The 21,014-nt window shown below is 42.6% G+C and overlaps 1 protein-coding gene across 10 annotated transcripts in view; it reads left to right on the top strand.

Moving 5' to 3' along the window:
* ctage5 (CTAGE family, member 5) overlaps nucleotides 1-21,014 on the top strand; it is a 26,262-nt gene continuing 5,248 nt past the window's right edge. For 2 of the 10 annotated variants that reach the window (XR_004108788.2, XR_004108789.2), the window contains exons 1-25: nucleotides 18-460; nucleotides 732-865; nucleotides 1,536-1,622; nucleotides 1,846-7,651; nucleotides 7,824-8,102; nucleotides 8,404-8,504; nucleotides 10,985-11,116; nucleotides 11,287-11,308; nucleotides 11,522-11,610; nucleotides 11,887-11,958; nucleotides 13,375-13,485; nucleotides 13,661-13,732; nucleotides 13,864-13,968; nucleotides 14,749-14,871; nucleotides 15,178-15,366; nucleotides 15,524-15,614; nucleotides 15,912-15,979; nucleotides 16,077-16,147; nucleotides 16,873-16,974; nucleotides 17,096-17,192; nucleotides 17,416-17,483; nucleotides 18,188-18,273; nucleotides 18,413-18,526; nucleotides 19,254-19,394; nucleotides 20,780-20,914. Coding sequence is in view for 8 of the 10 variants with exons in the window: in XM_035994636.1 (XP_035850529.1) it covers nucleotides 298-460; nucleotides 732-865; nucleotides 1,536-1,622; nucleotides 1,846-7,651; nucleotides 7,824-8,102; nucleotides 8,404-8,504; nucleotides 10,985-11,116; nucleotides 11,287-11,308; nucleotides 11,522-11,610; nucleotides 11,887-11,958; nucleotides 13,375-13,485; nucleotides 13,661-13,732; nucleotides 13,864-13,968; nucleotides 14,749-14,871; nucleotides 15,178-15,366; nucleotides 15,524-15,614; nucleotides 15,912-15,979; nucleotides 16,077-16,147; nucleotides 16,873-16,974; nucleotides 17,096-17,192; nucleotides 17,416-17,483; nucleotides 18,188-18,273; nucleotides 18,413-18,526; nucleotides 19,254-19,394; nucleotides 20,780-20,914 (8,458 nt within the window). In the remaining 2 variants the exon portion in view is untranslated. Of the gene's footprint in view, nucleotides 461-731; nucleotides 866-1,535; nucleotides 1,623-1,845; nucleotides 7,652-7,823; nucleotides 8,103-8,403; nucleotides 8,505-10,984; nucleotides 11,117-11,286; nucleotides 11,309-11,521; nucleotides 11,611-11,886; nucleotides 11,959-13,374; nucleotides 13,486-13,660; nucleotides 13,733-13,863; nucleotides 13,969-14,748; nucleotides 14,872-15,177; nucleotides 15,367-15,523; nucleotides 15,615-15,911; nucleotides 15,980-16,076; nucleotides 16,148-16,872; nucleotides 16,975-17,095; nucleotides 17,193-17,415; nucleotides 17,484-18,187; nucleotides 18,274-18,412; nucleotides 18,527-19,253; nucleotides 19,395-20,776; nucleotides 20,915-21,014 lie in introns of all 10 variants that reach the window. The other 8 variants (XM_031321226.2, XM_035994637.1, XM_031321229.2 and 5 more) reach the window with 8 other exon arrangements.

A 21,014-nucleotide genomic window follows, 5' to 3' on the forward strand; every position in this document is an offset into this window, starting at 1 on the left:
CATGTTTGTTTGTTTATTCCCGTGAAATGTAAATTGTATAAGCTGGTAAATTATAGAAGCTCATCTCTAATATTGATCTATAATAAAATAAATGAACTAAAAACCTTTGACCAGTGACCATGATAATGTAGCCTATTGCGAGCAGCTCTTGGATGTTAATGATTATCCTCACGGTAGCCTTATATCTTATCTCAGCTCTCTCATTTACCATTGAGTCTTCATGACAGCAACAGCTTAGAGGCAATGTCCACTCGCCAGCACAGCTGGCTGGAGTTCTTTTTGGAATAGGCCTAACTTATGAACATTTTCTCTCCATACACTCCTGTTAAAACAACAAGAATGGCTGTGTCACGGGTTTACACAATCCTGTGGAGTACAGGCATGGTTTTTGTAATTTTACCTCACTTAAATTTGGGATTGTTGTCTGACTACAAGATCTGTGGAGATTCTGAGTGTGAAAGTAAGTTTTAAACTACGAATATATCATTCTAATTTATGATATATAGGCCTACATTTAGATTGTAGCTTATATGATTTAGTATGCCTATGTTTTCAAAGCTTTCTTTTTGATGATCAGTTTTTTTTCCCTGTTTTCATTCATACTATATTGTATGTGCGTGTGTGCGTGTGTGTGTGCGTGTGTGTGTGTGTGTGTGTGTGTGTGTGTGTGTGTGTGTGTGTGTGTGTGTGTGTGTGTGTGTGTGTGTGTGTGTGTGTGTGTATGTGTGTAGGCCTGATGAGCAGAGTGCAGGCTATCAGGGACCACCGTGGTAAGGACTGCCGTTTCCTGAGCTTCAGACAGGGAGACACCATCTTTGTTTACCACAAACTGTCAGGAAAGAGGGAAGACCTGTGGGCAGGCAGTGTGAGTCTGATATCTCCATCTACCCCCCCCCCCTCTCTCTCTTTAAAGCAGAATGTAATGAAAAAAACTACTCAAGTCCCTCACATCAGGTTCTTGGTTGAAGAGATTAGTCAAGATTATAATACAGATGGTTTAGGTTCTCAGCACTGATTGGCTAAGTCATGGTAACACTGTACCTAATAAACACAAACGTCTGTGAGAGCACTCCAGTTCATTTAAATATAATGATATAGTTGTGCATTAACACAGAATGACAGAATGATTGACATATGAATGTGCTGACCCAACATCACTACTACCTGTGTGTCTTTTATTTTGGTAATCACTTTATTCACTGTATATGAACTACTCTGCTTTTCAGAGACAACATTTATTTATTTATTAAGATGAACATTATTTTGTTAAAATAATGGCCCACGCTATATCATTACTTGTGGTGATTTGTGAACCTTGGTGATTCGATTAATGCTCCAAACTCGGCTACTTTGAGTGGCTTTTGGCTTAAGCAAAGACTAAATCAATATCAAATGTACCTTTTTTTTTTTAGTACTGTGGAATAATTGAAACAAATGTACACCTAAATACACAATGCTCCTTCCTTCCATTCTTTCACAATGCTGCAGTGGCTTTACAGAACTGTGACGGCTCTTCTGCTTCCTTTTGATTCCAGATTGACAAACAGTTTGGCTATTTCCCAAAGGATGCAGTGCAAGAAGAGCAGGTTTATGCTGCTGTGGAGAAAGTAGTGGAAACACAGGTAAAAAAGACTTTGATTTCCATAGCTCTTCAGATTAGCAGCTTTGAACAAAACATACTCTTTTATAATAATTATAGCAGTTGATTGTAAAGAAATATAATAATCAGTTAGTAAACTGGTATCTAGTATAATATTTACTCCTAAATTAGTAGTAGTAGTTGCTGAATCTGTACAAAAGCAATGCCTTATTCCTGAAGTGCCCTCCTTTCTTCTCTTCATTCAGAAATCTGATTTCTTTTGTATGGATGAGTTTGGTTATCCAATTGACTCTAGTCATCTGGACAGTGATGATGATGATGATCCGAAAATCCAAAACCAGGAGTCAGAAATCACCCAAACCACTCCACACACCGTTGCCACAAATGCTGAAAGTCCTTCAACATCTGAAGATCCCTCTACAGAATCTCCAGTTCCAGCACAGGACGTTGACGGCACATCGACAGAAGAGGCGGAAAACAAAAATGCTAGGGATGCTGCTGTCGGGACTCACGAGGAAGCACGGGAGACTCCTGCGGCTCTGAACGAACAAGGTGGGTCTGCCCCCTCTTCCTGGCTCGGTTCTTCCGTGACAGGATGGTTAGGTCTGGCTAAAGAGGAAGAAGCTGGCAATTTGGCTGAGGGAGAGAAAAAAGATGAGAGAAAAGAGATGCAGGCCGAAGCTTCTGTCGCTTCTTCAGTGACAGGATGGCTGGGGTTTGGAGGAGAAGGAAAACCTGAGGAAGAGGAAGACAGAGGAACTGCTGATTCTTTCACTTCAACCATGACTGGGTGGCTTGGCTTTGGAGGAGAGAAAAAAACAGATCATCCTGCAAAAGAAGAGCAAACTGAAGAACGAGAAGATGATGAAGAACCAGCAGAGACATTCAGGAGTAGAAGGATGTCTCTGGACCTAGAAGGCAGCCAATTACATGAAGAGGAGAAGAAAGAGATGGGGACATTGGGTTGGCTAGGTAACGGGCTGTCAAGCACGCTGGGGTTTGGCCTGACCAATCAGGAGTCAGGGCATGAGACAACACCTGAAATAGAGACCAAGGAGACAATCCAGGAGGAGGAAGAACAGCCAGCGTCTGGTTCTTGGTTGGATATAGGGTTCAGGGACATTTTAGGCTTCGGGAAAGACAAGAGTGAAGTTGATGAGAGTACAGGAAGCGATTTTAAGGAGACAGAAGAGGACAAAACCTCGGAACAACCAACAGGCTCAGAGAATGTGAATACTAGTCAATTACAACCCGTACTGACAGAGGAGGTAAGGAAAGAAACTACCAATGAGTCAAAGGTGGGAGAAACTCCAAAGGATCAAAATGCCCCATCAGAGATGAGAGAGAGAGTCAATGCTGACAGTAATCATAACGATATAGGTACTTCAGACAGCAGCAAGGATAGTGTCCTACCTACAGATGCAGCATCGAAGGTAGATGAAAAAGATATTGCTCCTCAGACCATGGAGCGTATGGAGGGTAAAGATCATCAGATGCCCAAATCAATAGCTATTGAGGGTGAGGATAATAACAGAGAGCCAGGAGAAGAAGAAAGTAAAACTGCAAGCGGCACTGATCAAGATTTGTTGACCCAATCTGACATCAATTTAGGGCCTGACTTGAGTTTTGTGGATTTAAATCTAAACTCCACTGGACAATCTGTAGGCGAGGATGAGAAGAACAACACAGAGGACGTGGTTGGGGAAGGGCCCGAGATCCCAGATCAGTTCGACAACACAGAAGAATCCACCGATACGTCTGTTACTGGTGCTGGTAGGGATGGCCATGAAGGTGAAGGGAATAATGCAGAAACAGATGTACTTCACCGAGAAGTTTCCACGACTCCGACTGATGACTCAGCAGAAGAAAGTCGGGTCAGCGGCGGAGCAGGAGAAAGCAGTGGAAAGAGTCAGCCTTCTTTCTTATCACCAGGCACAGCCGAGGAGAGAAATGAACCCACCTCTGATGAGGATAACACTTTACCAGCTCACAGTGTAGAAACCGACGTTGATCATTCCGATTCACTAGCTATGAATGACAATAACACAGAAAGAGAGACACATCAGGGTGAGTTAGGAGAGGAGGGCATCTCTCAGGAGTTTGGTTCAGCTCATTCTACTAATAGAAGTACTGAAACTATGTATGACAATGCCTCAGAGGAGGACAGAAGAACATTTTCCACTAGTGAGAGCACAAGACAGATGGAAAACAATGCAGACCAGGACTCTGTGTCTCCAGATATGCAACAGGGGGAAACACAAAGTGATGGTGATGCACACGAGCTGAAGGAGACTGTAGAAGAAACTGAGACAGACGGTGAAAACAACCTCCAGCCAGTTCAAACTGAGACAACAGAGTTTCAGAAATACATATTGAATGAAAGTGGTCTCAAGTCAGCTAAAGGCTCTGAAACAGAGACTGAGACTGAGGAAGTGGAGGAGTCAAAGGAAGAGGAAAAGCTGGGGGGGATAGAAGAGTTAAAGGAAGAGGAGAAACAGCAAGAAGTGAAGGAGATAAAGGAAGAGGGGAAACAGGAAGTAAAGGAGATAAATGAAGAGGGGAAACAGCAAGAAGTGAAGGAAATAAAGGAAGAGGGGAAACAGCAAGAAGTGAAGGAGATAAAGGAAGAAGGGAAACAGGAAGTAAAGGAGATAAAGGAAGAGGGGAAACAGGAAGTAAAGGAGATAAAGGAAGAGGGGAAACAGGAAGTAAAGGAGATAAAGGAAGAAGGGAAACAGGCAGTAAAGGAGATAAAGGAAGAGGGGAAACAGCAAGAAGTCAAGGAGATAAAGGAAGAGGGGAAACAGGAAGTAAAGGAGACAAAGGAAGAGGGGAAACAGGAAGTGAAGGAGATAAAGGAAGAGGGGAAACAGGAAGTGAAGGAGATAAAGGAAGAGGGGAAACAACAAGAAGTGAAGGAGATAAAGGAAGAGGGGAAACAGGAAGTAAAGGAGACAAAGGAAGAGGGGAAACAGGAAGTAAAGGAGACAAAGGAAGAGGGTAAACAGGAAGTAAAGGAGATAAAGGAAGAGGAAAAGCTGGGGGGGATAGAAGAGTTAAAGAAAGAGGAGAAACAGCAGGACATGAAGAAGATAAAGGAAGAGGGGAAACAGGAAGAAGTGAAGGAGATAAAGGAAGAGGGGAAACAGGAAGAAGTGAAGGAGATAAAGGAAGAGGGGAAACAGGAAGTAAAGGAGACAAAGGAAGAGGGGAAACAGGAAGTGAAGGAGATAAAGGAAGAGGGGAAACAACAAGAAGTGAAGGAGATAAAGGAAGAAGGGAAACAGGAAGTGAAGAAAATAAAGGAAGAAGGGAAACAGCAAGAAGTGAAGGAGATAAAGGAAGAGGGGAAACAGGAAGTAAAGGAGATAAAGGAAGAGGGGAAACAGGAAGTAAAGGAGACAAAGGAAGAGGGGAAACAGGAAGTAAAGGAGACAAAGGAAGAGGGTAAACAGGAAGTAAAGGAGATAAAGGAAGAGGAAAAGCTGGGGGGGATAGAAGAGTTAAAGAAAGAGGAGAAACAGCAGGACATGAAGAAGATAAAGGAAGAGGGGAAACAGGAAGAAGTGAAGGAGATAAAGGAAGAGGGGAAACAGGAAGAAGTGAAGGAGATAAAGGAAGAGGGGAAACAGGAAGTAAAGGAGACAAAGGAAGAGGGGAAACAGGAAGTGAAGGAGATAAAGGAAGAGGGGAAACAACAAGAAGTGAAGGAGATAAAGGAAGAAGGGAAACAGGAAGTAAAGAAAATAAAGGAAGAAGGGAAACAGCAAGAAGTGAAGGAGATAAAGGAAGAGGGGAAACAGGAAGTAAAGGAGATAAAGGAAGAGGGGAAACAGGAAGTAAAGGAGATAAAGGAAGAGGAAAAGCTGGGGGGGATAGAAGAGTTAAAGAAAGAGGAGAAACAGCAGGACGTGAAGAAGATAAAGGAAGAGGGGAAACAGGAAGAAGTGAAGGAGATAAAGGAAGAGGGGAAACAGGAAGTAAAGGAGATAAAGGAAGAGGGGAAACAGGAAGTAAAGGAGATAAAGGAAGAGGGGAAACAGGAGGCGGACAAGTTAAAAGAAAAGAAGAAACAGGAGAAGGTGGAGGAGATAAAAGAAGAGGACAACCAGGAGGAGGAAGAGGGAAAGCAGGGGGAGGAAGAAGAGTTAAATGAAGAGGAGAAGAAGGTGGAGATAAAAGAGGGGAAGAAGCAGGAAGAGTTAAAAGAAGAGGAGAAGCAGCAGGAGATAGGAGAGTTCAAAGAAGAGGAGAAAAGGGAAGAGTTAAAGGAGGTTGAGAGAGTAAAGGAACAAGAGAAGAAAGAGGGTGAAGAAAAACAAGTACAGTCTAATGTGGAGGTATTAATGGAAAACAGCATGCACTCTTTATCTCACACTCAGAAAGCTACTGAAAGCCCAGAGTCAGAGAGCAACGGAGAAGAGACACGCGGTGAAAACAGCTCTGTGTTCTCCGAAATGTCCACAAAGACTCACGAGAGACAGACCGAAAACCCACACATGGACGAAGAGAAGAGAGAGGGAGAAAACAAGAAACAGGAGGAGGTTAAGGAAAAGCAGGAGACGGGGAATTTGGAGGGCGAGAGGAGGAACATAGGGAAAGAAGGGAGTCATAAATGTTCAAATGAGCTTTGTCCTCAAGCTAGCGGAGACAAGTTTGTGGGGGTCAGAGATGGAAATGATTCTGCAAATAAGTTGAGCTCAATAGATGAAGGGACAAAGGAGACAGGAAAGCAAAACCCAGTGGCAGACAATGATCAAATATTAGCAGATAGGACAGGAGTGAGTCAGATGGTACCAGTTGATGACACGGAGAGAGATGAGGATGTAACACAGGAGGAGGAAGAAAAAAAAGTTGATGTTGCGAAGGCCGACGAGGGGAGAGAAGAGCAGGTTGAGCAGAAAAACAATGATCTGCTACATTCAGGGGAGAGTGGCCAAAACAGCCTTCCTGATCAACTTTCACTTAGCCAGACAGCTGAGAACAAAGAAGATGATCAATTATATCCCAGTGAGGCAGACAACACTGAGCTTTCTGACGACAATGTGCTCCGTCAGGGAGATAAAACTAAGTCTGAAGACACTGAAACCAGCAGCGAAGGGATTTCCACTGAGAAGGAAACTGAGCAAATACACTCTGATTATATGATAGACACAGTGGAGGACACTGACAGGGAAGAGAGGGAGATCAATGTGAAGCATGATGATGTAAGGGTGAATGAGGGCAGAGGTCTGAGTACAGGTGGTACTGTATTGAGGACAGAGGAAGAAATGGAGATTTCAGTTTCGTCCAGTGACCCTGTTGAAAGCCAGGCTGCGATATCTGAACAAACTGCTCAACATGCATCCGGTTCTTCACATCTGTCTGACGGTCACAATAAAGGAGCAGCAGAGACTGGAAGTGGAGGAGCATTCGGCCTTTTCAAAAACGCCTTTAGCTTTTTTAGCCAAACGCCTGTCGCCGAAACTACGGCACCCCCAGAATCTACCCCAAGTTTGGATCCTAACACAGGTGAGACATCCGAGGCGCAAGCCTCTCTCCCTCCCGAACAAGAACGGGATTCAACCACTGATTCCAGTCAGGTTTACATGCAAGATTTGCACACAGACTCTCCCATCACCTTGTCACAACAGCAGCTGCAGCCTCTCTTTACAGAGACCCAGACGTCATCTCCTTCCCTGACGCCAACCCGTTCTCATCCCACAGAAAGCCCCATCCAAACCAAAACCCTCACCAAACATTACAAGAACCTTCTCATCTACATGAGCGCAGATGAGACGACCATTATGATGGAGCTCTTTGGACGTCACAAGCTGCAGTTTTTGGATTACGTTTTAGGAAGCTCAGAAACCACGACCGATGACCCCGATAATGACGAATCGATATTGTTGGATATAGAAAGACTTCTGCGTTATCACAGGGAGACGCTGGTCGCTCCTAGCATGAGGCTCACGGATGCACCACAGGAGGACAAAGAAAAGACCACAACGCTCATCGCACTTCAGAAGCTAGAAATGCTGTTGGCGAGAGTGAGAGAGACTTTCAACACAGGTGAATCAGACAACAGTAACACAAACCATCAAAGTATTTTAATGTCTACATGGCCTCAGATATCGTGGCTGATATGAGTGATGCTTTAAGTTACTTTGATATTGTAATTTTAGTATGGGTTTGACTTGCAGTGATGCCAATCAGAGTGCATGTGTTTCCCTGTTAAATGCAGCTGAGGCCAGCTGTGTTGGTGAATCCTGTTCGACTCACAGTAAAGATAAGGAAACGGCCACCGAGGAAGATCCTTCTGTACGCCTGGATAACCACACTCCAAGAGATGAACGGATGGGACTGGATGGAGAGACAGAGGGACGACTGAGTGGAGGCGCAGGAAAAGAGAAGGTGACTGAGGATAAGACAAAAGAAGAGAAGGGAAAAAGAAGTGGAGGAGAGAGAGTGTCCCCTGAGTCCCATCCTCACATTCAGCCAGGATCACCACAGTCCCTGGAAGGTATGGATGACACAAGTATCCCTTAATCAAGAAGGATTAAAAGATGATTCAAAGATATTAAGCAGTAAGATATGAGAAGGAGGGCTACTCGGCCTGCTGCATCCTCATTCCTGCGATACACACAACCTGGAACATTATGACATGACCAAAACATTACTTGGCAGTTTTTGTTTTACACTAGTATATTATACATAGATAAAAAAATAAAAAAAACGTTGGGTTGATTTCTAATAATATATCATTGTGACAAAGGTGGAAAGCTTACATTTTAATTCCATTATGTTTGTGACTCTAATTCCAGGGGTAATAAATCAAATTCTGGACTTTGTTCATCAGATCGCTGACGATGCAACCACTCATGTTTGTGCAGTGAGAGAGCTCCTCATATGGCTTACTGAACAGGTAAGAAGTAGAATAAAATAGAATAGAATACACTTTACTGTCCCCGAGGGGAAATTTCTCTTAGGCATAGTGCTGCAATCTGTTGCTTCACAACACAAACATGTAACAGAAAATCAACATAAAAACATAAACGTGTATCTGCAGATTGAAATCCATGAAAGCCGAATGTAGGCAAAATGATCACGTAACGGTTGAAGCAATTTGTTTGTGATTCGACGTCCAAATACACAGCTACAACACATTTAGATCATTACCTTTCAGGTTTGTTCATTTAATAACATAAGGAATTCAATCCCAACAGAAAATAACTGGAGCACTTTTCTTAAACAATCTAAAACAACCAACCTTTTCTCAGGTGAAGAGGGTCAAATGTAAAATGTAAAAGTTTTTTTTTTAACAGTGTTTTTATTATTTTTTCATTGCCTTGCAGTATTGTTTAGGAGACATTGTGACTAAGGTTAAAGCAGCGTGCATTTTGTTTGAAATGTTGCCTGACCCAGTTTGAACATATTGTGTCAGGTAATTTAAAGGTTCATAATCTCATGTATAGTTTTGATCATTCTGATAGGGCATCTTTGGGCCCCTCTGGCACATCTTCAGAGGTCCATACAGCTGTATTTTAAAAGTGTCAACAAACCACAAACTGTGAGGTCTGGTTCTTTAAGACACTGAACTTGTTGATCTGACATTTAGCTTTGCCTCGACGTCTCAGCTGTCAAGCTGGCTTGGCTCCGTCATCATCACTCACATTCCTTAGTGCTGCTGGGTCTATTACTAATGTTCAGCCAGCTGGCAACCCACCCACCTGGCCTGAAGGCATACCTTTTGAAATGTTTTGAGAGGGGTAATGATTCTCTAGTTTCAAATGGACGAAAATGAGGCCATGTCGGTGAGTACCTTTTGAAACATTTGGTGACCGAGTCAAGTCTTAACCTATGTCCTACTAAGACCAGCTTTATTACCCTGCAGCCCTTGCAGCCGTAACGTAACACAGGTGATACATGGTGGTAGTAAACTGCTTGAAAGATGGCTTTTGTGTAAAAACGTGATGTGTTAAGAAATAATAATACTAGTTATTGGGGATATTATCAAAGACGACATTTAGAATTCTCCATTACTGACACCTGCTATTTTTGGTGTTACTTTAAAAGTGCTCCGATGTGCCAGTGTGGCATTTTACAATTGGTGACGTTGCGAGTGAACCATTTACACCGGCGGGGGTCAAATAATATCTAAAGGAGCTTGTGAGTGCCTCAAATCAATGTATTTGTATTAATTAATTTTTCAAATATATTTTAATTTACTTATTGACATCGTTTAATGCAATGCCACTCTAGTTGAATCTAGACGAGGAGTTTGAAGAGAGAATCCAATATCTCCCCCACCCCTACGACGTGCAACGTGACGTGGTCCACTCTTGAGCGTCAGTGTTGTGTACAGGATGTGAAATCGCCGCTAGCCCGGTTGATGGCTCCACTTTCTGTTCCTAATGTCAGCTCTTTAAATGACAGATATCACTAAAATAATAACCAAATGAGATAATTCGGAAATGGCGGAACATACGGCAAGCGACCAGTCGGCCAGCAAAGTGGTCGACTTTCAGGCGACGGCAGAGGCTTACTACAGTATCGCCGTGGAGAAAGTGAAGGATGTACGTTATGTGGCAGGTTTCATTAGCATTTTCTAACTAACGTTAGCCGACACTGCTGGCATAACGTAACGGATTGTCAAGCTATCGAAAACAGCTCAGTATTATTGCTGAATACATGTTTGGATGTGTACAGCTCACGTCTGACTGCATGTGTGTCGCGCCAGGGCTGTTCACCAGCTGTCAAGTCGCTTTTTTAGACGTGTTTGTAATAATTCACAGAGTTAACGTTATCTAGTAATACTAACCTAGCTAATTGATAGTAGAGTTAGTATGTCTGATCAAGTGTCGTTGTGCTTTCTTGCTGTTTCTTATCTTTTAGGTAAAATATGGCAGAGTTTTTTTGTTATTTTCCCTGTAGCAGACAACCAGCTACGCTACTGCTATCTACTACAGCTGTGTAGTGAACCTTTAAGGCTGAGTAGTCAAGGCTAACTACTTGCAATACCAACTAATACATTCTGTGGTCAGCTGTAAGAACATTAGAATTACTTAAAGATGAAATAAGCCAATGTTTGGGTCCTTTTATAAATGTTAAGAAAGAAGCATAACCCTACCTACTGAAGCAACAGCTGTTTTGTGGGTCTCTGACTGCCGTGCTGCATGGAACCATCTCTAATGTTTAATTGCATTGAACTAGTTGGCAGGGCAGTCCTGCAGCACTAAGAAGCTGATCCTTATGTCCACAATAAGTATTCCATTGTATACAATCCACTAAGTTAAATGGAGTGAATCAAATGTTGTTCCCAGACGTACAATCACACATCTCTTTTTTAAAGATGTCTATTAAACCCAACTCCTAAAATAAACAGAGCGTTTCCTCTTCCTTCAGGTTGTATCAACACTACCTGATGACATCAGACCCGGGCCAGACCTGTATGGGGTGCCATGGGAACCAGTCATCATCACCAGTGTGGTGGGGCTGGTGACAATGCTGTTGTTCACCTGTAGATGTTATAGCTCTGTGAGTACCCAGCCATGTACATACACATCAACATTGCAAAGATTTGAAATGGTACAATATATGAATTTGTTGCGGTACTGTTGGTAGAAACAATGAGACCACACTTGTTCCTTATCAACTGATTAATCCCTTTGCTACTTCATCATTGTTTTCTTTTTATTTCTTCACAGGTCAAAAGCAGAATGTATCGAGGTAAGTTCTCACTACTTACTCCTTAATATCACATTATTATGACTTCACAGGAATTAAACTAATACATCGCTAATCACTGCCAATTTAACCTCTATCTCTGGCCACTGTATATTATTTATATATATATATATATATATATATATATATACCTATTAGAAAAAAACTGAAAAATAATTTCAATGTTTTTATATGCTTTGTGTTCACTGTTTTCAGGTAAAGAGCGGCGGATGGCTGAGCAGGTTGCGCAGCTGCTGGATGAGAAGTGTAAAGTCCTTGAGACTCTCAGCAAATGTCAACAAGAGGTTGGTACTGGTGCTAATGCTGACTGACTACTGACTAGAGTCAGAGCCTGTCTGACACACAACACTGGGTGTTTTCAACTGAGGTCAAATTCATATAATATGTTTTAATGTCCATGGCATGAAAAAATGTCGGAATTAGAAGATGCAGAGTCTTACGCATGTTGTATGAGGCGCGATCAAAAACAGAAACTCTCTCATTGCAAAGTCATTGCAGACTTTTATGAATATAAGTTTAAATGCTGATGAAATGCATTTTGTCATGTCATTCATTTGCAGTATGATGACCTGGAAGGCTCACTGAGGGACAGTGGTGTCTTGGCCCAAACTCAAAAGACAGAACATCTTGAGGTAAGGCAGAGGAAAAAAAATAATGAAAGTGAGATTAATAATAATAAAAATATTTCACGTATAGAGCGCTTTTCTCAAAGACACTTTACATAAGTTGAAATGATCATAGAAAACAGCTCACTAAAAATATATAACACCCAACATTAGTCGCACATTAAAAGATGTTTTGAAAAAGTGAGTTTTGATTTGAACATGGACAGATTGGTGCAGTCTCAGATTTGATTGGGGATAGAGTTCCAGAGGGAGGGGGCAGCTATGGAGAAGGCTCTTAAGAAATGTCGAACTACTTGGAAATCAAAACCAATGCTAAACTACAGACTTATGCATAGTCTTTTTCCCCAATTGGCCTGATGATGTCATTTAGGTTAAACCTGCAATAGTCTGGTTCACCGGCTCATAGTGCTGGGATAAAGCCTGAGATAGGATGTCCCTCCCCTTCTGCTATCTCCGCTATCTATTTTGAAAACTCACCATCGCTGCATCCGGGGCTTACCCCTATTTTCCACCGGGCACGTTTGCGCTGCGTCCGAAGGCGCCGCGGGCCCCGCGAGCAATCGCAGCCATTCAAGTCAATGTTTGATATAACACCAGCTGCGCCACGGCACATACCCATAAGCGTGCGTAATGCGGCTCTCCTCTCCGCTCTGCTAAAGATACGCGCCAGGTCTATTTTCACACAAGCCGCGGGCCGTTCAGACAGCCGGGCAGGAAGTGAAAACAGCGAGAGCATCCAGTCAGTTTACCAAAAGACACCCCCCAATATTGTTTATGTCTCCTCTACAACACCACGGACGACGAGAGATTCATCTTGGAGGTGGAAAAACATAACAGACATCACAAATCCCTTTTTATAAGGACAATGCCAGAAAAGATTTGGCATGGAGTTTAATTGCAGGAGTGCTTGGAGTGGAAGGTAGATACTAGCTTAATTAACACGTGATTGTTCTGTAAAGTACTTGTAGAGACAATATAATCTGCGAGTAGGGCAGCAAGACGCTCCGCTTCTGAGACGCTCCCGGTGTGGTATGGCACGTGTCAGAGGACGGAACAAAACCGGAACGCAGCCGGAACGCAGCACAGACGCGCCCAGTGGAAAATGGGGCTTACTCCAGCGCTGACACAGCACTGTGGAGATGGGTCTGGCAATGCGAGACTAACAAACCTGTTAGCAAACGGTTGCTTTTTAACACATCTGACAGTCGCATCTTGCATATTGTCGCCCGATACATCGTTATTATAAAAATATCGCTTATAGCCGCTATTACGGTAACAAGGAAAAACAACTGAACTGCGTCACCAAATTTGGAATAAGGATGGATCATATTTTGACGCTGTGATCTGACTCTTCATGTTCACTGCACACTCTCTCACTCCTTTGCTCTCACTTGAACACATCTTGTTTTCTTGCTCCTCCAGGTTAAAGCCAGACAGTTGGAACATGCTAAAAGGGAGCTTGATAGGGATCTTGAACAACTAAAGGATCAACTGGACCAACAGAGAGAACACAGGATAGAGCAAGAAAAGCGGGTAGGAACACACACACACACACACACACACACACACACACACACACACACACACACACACACACACACACACATCTACAATTGTTTATTTAAGAATCAGATTTGATTAGGAATAGGAATCCATTGCATTATTGTGATACTGATATAGTGGATTCTTTTTTTGGTTATCCTTCCAGATTGCAGTGCTTGAAGAAAGCATGAAAACATTTGAAGAAGAAACCAAAGACCTCCAGTCACAGGAAGAGCAGGTGCCATTACCTAACCTCTTGTCTTTGTACCTTCACATTCCTGTCCTCTCCTCTTTCCTGCATCATGGTTTCATCCTCTGCTCTGTCCCTCTGTGTTTCATATGACATTATTGCTGCCTGTTTGTCTCTAGGCACAAACCACTCTGAAAGTGTACAATATGAACAGTGACAGACTACAGAGGAATCTGGAAACAGCTGGAGAGGAGAACACACTGCTACAGGAGAGCAACGCTCAGGTAGGATGCCGTACACACAAACACATACACACACAGAGATCAGGCGGTCAGGTGAAATTAGCTGCTAAAAACGCAGCGGCCTGTGGCAAAAAGATGGGACGGATTCAACTTTCGGAAAAACGCAACCCAACGTGTGCTGCGGTGGTTAAATCATGTAACTGCCGATCAAACTTTTGAGGCTGTTTGAGAGTCCTATACAGTAAACAGTAACCATCACTGCCTCTATCGCTGCCACAAGAAAGTTTTAAAACACTATGAGGGTAAAAAAAAAACGAAAAACAAGCACTGAACTGCCCAGCAGTTTGTGTAACAGCTGACTGTTTCCTGCAACAAGCTCCAGCACAAAGTACAGTCACATACATTTCACATCTTCGTATTGCAGTTTGTTGAACTTTGACCATCAAATCGCACCCTCAACCAATAACAAAGCAGTGTGTGGTTGAACCCTCTTGGCTGTAGTGTAATGTTGATTTTTTTTTTTTTTATTTGCTGTGTCTAACCAGCCGGTATCGCCTCAGCAGGCAATGGTCACTCACCTGCATTCACGTGTGTGTGACCGTGCCTTTTACTGTGCACAGTTGCAAGGGAGGTGGTTTTGCTTTTTCATGGTTAAAATGACAGCTTTAAAGTACTAATTAGTCAGTTTGTTCCATTCAGTCCGTCCAATCACATACTGTACTAGATTCGTGGTTTTTAACGTTACACAAAACTGTTGAAAGTCTGATCTGTTCATGGCATAATGAATGTCTTTGTCCTCTCTTTCTGTCTCTTTTTCTGCAGTTGAGGCAGCAGGTGGAGGGATGGGCAGAAAGAGTAAGCGAGTTGGAGGCGGAGATGAGCAGGTGTGAGGTCGCCCACAGGGGGATGCTGCAGGACGTGGCCAACAAGGATGAGCGTATAATGGTACGGTTGGTTCTGCTATTGATTATAGTTTAAGATAAAATATGATAGAACTTTAATAATCCAGAAGGAAATACTTGTTCAAAAATGACAACATACATATAGAATATACATAGATATTGTAGCTAGTCAATTTGTAATATACTTTGAATTTTTGAATAATAATGATATCTCCAGAACTACTACATAAGAAGAGTGCACTGCAAACCGATGTAAAAGATTAAAAGATCAACCTAAGTTAATGGATTCAGTTTCATTACTTTGGGTTGTTAGAAATAAGTTTGACACCAAACACGTGTCCGTTTCCAGTCCTTGACAGATCGGCTGCTGAGCATGAAAGCTTGGGATTCAGACCTGCAGGAAGAGGCAGATGGGGAAGGAGAGGGGCAGGAGGCGTCCAATGGTACAGCAGGGAGAGGAGAGGAGAATGGAAGAGGAGACGTTTTGGACACACAAGGCCATCTCCAGAAAGTCCAGAAACTTATCTATGCTGCTAAGGTATTTGACTTAAATGGACACAAGCACACAGTGTTAATGAACACCGAAATGTTTCGAAACTCTCTGGAGAGCTAAAAACCAGACTCATATATATATTAAACATCCCTGTACACTTTACTGAATGCCTACTGATATGTTGTTTTGTATCTGCGTGTAGCTGAATGCAGACCTCAAATCAGTAGATGAAGACAAAGACAGATTGTTTGCCAAACTGAATGATGAAGTCAAAGCTAAAGAAGACCTGCAAGGTGAGTCAACTGTCCACTGGTGTGTTCTTACCATGGTTGGTATTAAGATGTCAGATAAAGAACAAACAAGTCAGAGGTTATATAATAACAGTGGTGTAGTCTACGTGATACGCAGGTATACGCAGTATACCCACTAAGAAAGCTCCAGGATGTCCATATACCCACTTAAAAATGCTCAATGACACGCAACAACATACTTTCCATTATATTTTTGATATATTTTGAATGATATAATAATGTATGTAGTCTGTGAAACATATCAACATCTGAGTGTGTCTTTTTGTTTTTTTGCTCTAGTGAGAATTGAGGAGCTGGATAATGAGAAATTATCTCTGCAGTCGGACACTGAGCAGTACTCAGATCAGGTAGCTGCCCTCAACTATGTGTTAGTGTGATATTTTATTATATTGTCATTCCACATTAATTTGATTTTGTGTTCATTTCTTTTCTTCACGTTTACAGGTCCAAAAATTACAACAGAAACTCCAGATTATGACAGAAATGTACCAGGAGAATGAGCTTAAGTTACACAGGTATAGACACAAGGATAAGGCCGGCTTCACACTGGCTGCGTGGTGTGAGAGTGTCAGCTGCGTGGCGTGTCCGTTTTTATTTCAGCTCCCATGTTAACAGGTTAGAGCTTTCACACTGCCTGCGTGACACGCACGTCTCAGGCGCAAAAACGCGCGCATGCTAGAAATAGGGCCGACGCCTATTTTTCACGCGACACGCAAGCGTGTTGGAAGCGTTTCCAGGCAAAATAGAATACGAAAAGATGTTTATATGTCATTTTGACACAAATACATTTCATAAATGACATTTTGATGTTTGAAAGTCTTTAGGTTTTGACATAAATGCAGATATAAATGTAATTTTAAAAAATAATAATAAATAATTATCGATTTTCTAATATTGCACCTGTCAATACAGAACGGAATATTCTGTAGCGTATTTTGCCGTCAATACCGCCAACGTCTTTGCTGTAATCAAATCGGTATATATTTATGTTTAACATGAAGTATACTACTGCTTGAGTGCAGTTTATCAATGGGAAACATACATGTGTACAGACAAGGCTAGCAGCAGCAGCAGCAGCAGCGCCGCGTCAGACACGTTTCTGGTGTGCGAAGACATAGAAAACGCCACGCAACAGAAATGCCACGCTCACGCCACGCATCCAGTGTGTAGCCGGCCTAAGTGTATTGAGAAGTTGAAAGCTATAGTTGTACAGGATTTTAATGAACGTGTGCGTTTGCAGGCTGCTGACAGTGGAGGAGAAGGAGCGCATGCAGAAAGAAGAGAAGTTAAATAAAGCCGACAAAAACATCACTATGGCCATGGAAGAACTCAGCAACTATAGGTAGCCGCTCCCCTCAAAGTATCACCAAACACATTGACAGTATGCAATATGCAAGGGGACATTTGTGAGCCCTCCCATACACGCCTGTTGAGTCTCACCTGTACGTCACCTTTTTCTTCAGACAACGAGCAGGAGAGATGGAGGAGGAGCTGGAGAAAACCAAACAGTCTTACCAGACTCAAATATCAGCACATGAGAAGAAGGCTCACAATAACTGGGTTAGTAAAAACACCTCAGCTGGTGTGGTTATGGGGGTTATTACATTACCCATCTGTCACTGCAGCACACATCTACTCTGGTCTTTTAATCCATAATATTATAAGTGCTGTATTCATTCATTAATTACTTATCTTAACGGTGCATTAATTTGCTCTGATCTTGACTGTGTCTGTATCTATGTACATGTCACGTTATGTTACCGATCTTGGCTTGATTTTCCAGCTGGCAGCCCGAGCAGCAGAAAGAGAGCTAGCAGACATCCGGAGAGAGAACGGCCTCTTCAGACAGAAGTAAGCATACAGCAACTGAACTGCAATTAAACGCACAACATGTCATTTCTCGCCACTATGGGTTCTCTCAATCAAAACCATTACAAAAGACGGAGTTCAGTGACGTCGTGAAGTAGTGTTGGATCACTGGAGTTGTCTTCACCACCCTTGCAGTCAGCTTCTCCTGGTTAGGATTAGGGTTGGGCATCGAGAACAGATTCCTACTTGGAATCGTTTCAAAAATTACGATTCCAGTAGAATCGTTTCTTTATTGGAATCGTTTGGAATCCTTTAGAGGATTTGGTTTCAAATCCGATCATTGCTTCCCAATTTAATATGCACAAGTTTTGGTTTTCCGAAGCGGCCAGGCGCTTGTTGGGTTGCAGCCTGGAGCACAGTAAGCAGCGCTCTAGTGGGGCTTTATTTGACGTTTATTTGAGCGGACAAAGGACGTCCCGGAGGTGCTGCGAGCCGAGCTGCCGTTAACGTTTGCTAACTAACTTCAGATCCAGGTGTCTGATGATTAAAATCCTTCATCTAGTTCAAACGTGTAGTTAAAAACGATCTAAAAATCCTATCATAAAAAATGTGGCTTAAAACTGGATACAATTCCATTTATGATTTTAACGATTACAGTTTTTCTATACTGTATACATTACATACTTGGGTCCAGAAATATTTTGTCATATGTTCACTTGAAAAAAGATATTTTTGTTTGTTTACAGGCTGACAGACACACAGTTTAAACTGGACGCCCTCGACAACGATCCCTACGCCTTGGACAGCCTGGCTAGACCGCTGCCTTTCAGAGGTTAGCACACACACTTATAAACCAAAGCATGCATTATTGAGCTAACATCATATTTTGTGGCTAATATACCCCAGCCTGGAAGCAGTAGGCCACAGATTCCCTTGACTTTGCACTCACCAAACTACCCTTAACCCTTCAGCTGAAAGGTCACCATACGGCCTATCTCCTCTGGGTCGACCTGCATCTGAAACCAGAGCTTTTCTTTCTCCTCCTACATTAATGGATGGACCACCTGCTAGACTGTCTCCACGAGGTATACACACACACAGCAAGCCACAATCTACATATATATATATATATATATATATATAGAGACGAGCTGCAGCTGTCCACCAAACCAGATAAGACCCCCTGGAATGGTGCACAAAAAACACAAACCACGACAATCCTCATTTTTATTTATATCCTTTCAGAACACTCTCCTAATATCTTCTAGTGTTGTAGTTGCGAGTTCAGTCAAGTTATCTCAAGTACAGCCGTGTCCTGTTTTATTATTCATTAGCCAATTTCTGTATTTCTGTTTTGCTGATTGAAATGACAAAATATTTATCTTACTTTACATATAGGACTAGAACTTTAGCTAATTCAGTCTCACAAAGTCATCCCAATAAACCCTCGCAGCATGTTGGAGATGACCAGCTGGCTGTAGCATGAACAGCTATATATGCTTAAACATGTGCAGTAGCATGGTCTGTATGCTGGCATGCTGTTAGCACTCTGGAAAGTTATTGTGAAAAATTGTGCATTGTGATTGTATGTCCTAAATCTCATCAGTTCATCCTGACACGTTCTCTTTGTCCGTCTCGCAATCACACTCTTTCTGGTCTTATTTAGTGATATTTTGTCTTTGGCCGCTGGGTTCTGCTTCTCTTCCCCCCCCCCCTCTCTCTCTCTCTCTCTCTCTCTCACTCTCTCTCTCTGTCAACATCTTCAATTATCTCTCCTTTCCTCCCTTTTTTCCCCCTGTCTTTCCTCCTCAGTGTCTCGAGGTCCAGTGGAGCCCCCAGGTGGCCAAGGAGAGATGGAGCGGAGTGGAGGTCCTCATTCAGACAGTGGCTCAATCTCTCCAACATGGGAGAGAGATCGTAGGGGCCCCCCACCAGGACCCCTAGGACCCCCAGGTGTGTGTGAGTGTGTGCGAGAGAGACAAAGAGAAAGACATAGAGTAAATCAGTAACGTCTGGTAGGTCGTCAACCTGTAATATTACGAAGTCCTGGTGACGCTCACACAACCTGACCTTCCTCTGATATCGAGATATCATATTGAGGATAACAATGTAGACATATTTAACAGAAATGAGTGTGTTTCCCCAAAACAAAACAAAACAATGCACAGGTAAGTGCTCAAAAGTTAACGCTCCTTCATGATACAATTTAAACAACTGGTTAAAAGAGCTATTATGCTGTTTATGATATTTTATATTGTGTGTCTTTATTTTACTGTGGTCCAACGTTGTAAAAAAATTTAGCCCACTAGAGGTGGCCTTAATAAAAATAAACAGTGCTGTGCTGAGAATACTCACACTGACTTGGGATTGCAGAGATGAAAACAGTTCTGTTCCTGCTCTTTTTTTTTTTTTTTTTAAGATTATTTTTTGGGCATTTTCAGCCTTTATTTTGATAGGACAACTGAAGACATGAAAGGGGAGAGAGAGGGGGGTATGACATGCAGCAAAGGGCCGCAGGTCGGAGTCGAACCCGGGCCCGCTGCGTCGAGGAGTAAAGCTCTAAATATGAGCACCCGCTCTACCAACTGAGCTATCCGGGCGCCCTCTGTTCCTGCTCTTGCGTATCAAAGTGAGAATCAGCCTTCAGACTACAGCAAGGAACATTTCTCATTATATGTCCCACTCTCATGGGGATACAGTTGGATGTGGCACAGCTGGATTTCTGTTGTCATTCACCATTCATCATGGTCATTATTACATTATTTATACATTTGTAAAAGAAAAAGAAAAAAACTCTGACTCTGTGTGGCGCCATGTGCACCTGGATATTGTTAGGCCCAATATTTCATCTCTGTTCTAAAGGCATTGTGGTATTGTGTCTACACACTCTTTAGGAACTCAAAAGGTCTCTTTCACAGCTGAAATGTTGACTTACAGCAGTCAGCGCACAGGTGGAGCTTATAACAATAAATCAAACGGAGTGCATACATTGTTAAGGTTATTAGTTGCACCTGTGTTTGGCAAGTCAACAGTCAAATCATACAGTGTGCATGTGCATGCCAAATGCATGTTGACAGTGCATGTGTATGTCGGTTATTGCATTTTGAGTTTTGACACTGGAAACTACAGTTGTCTTGAAGCTCTGTGATAAAAGTGTTTATATCAGATCATTTATAACATGATCCTGAGAGGGAAAGCCACCTCCAAAAATATCAACATAACACAACAGATTAGAGCTGTGTTTGACTTATTAACAGCTTTGGAAAGAGCTGTTGATATTGATAAATCTGAACACATTTTCCGTGTATTCTTTCTCTCTCACCGTGTCTGTCTCTCAGGCTATATGTTCCCAGAACAAGGAGGTCCGATGTACAGGAGACCTCCTCCCGGAGCTCTGGGCCTCTTGCCTCCACCCGGCCCTCTCCATCCTAGGGGTCTCCCCCCTTTACCCCCTCACCCTGCAGACATGGCGGGTGAGTCACTGCCATCTGTATAGCTGCTTGTCATCCCTTCATTATGTTCTCATCTATGCTGTCTTGCTATCTTCAATGCTTTTGGACTGTAAATAGGTGA

The sequence above is a fragment of the Sander lucioperca genome, chromosome 18 (assembly GCF_008315115.2).
Source record: "Sander lucioperca isolate FBNREF2018 chromosome 18, SLUC_FBN_1.2, whole genome shotgun sequence".
Classification (NCBI taxonomy): domain Eukaryota; kingdom Metazoa; phylum Chordata; class Actinopteri; order Perciformes; family Percidae; genus Sander; species Sander lucioperca.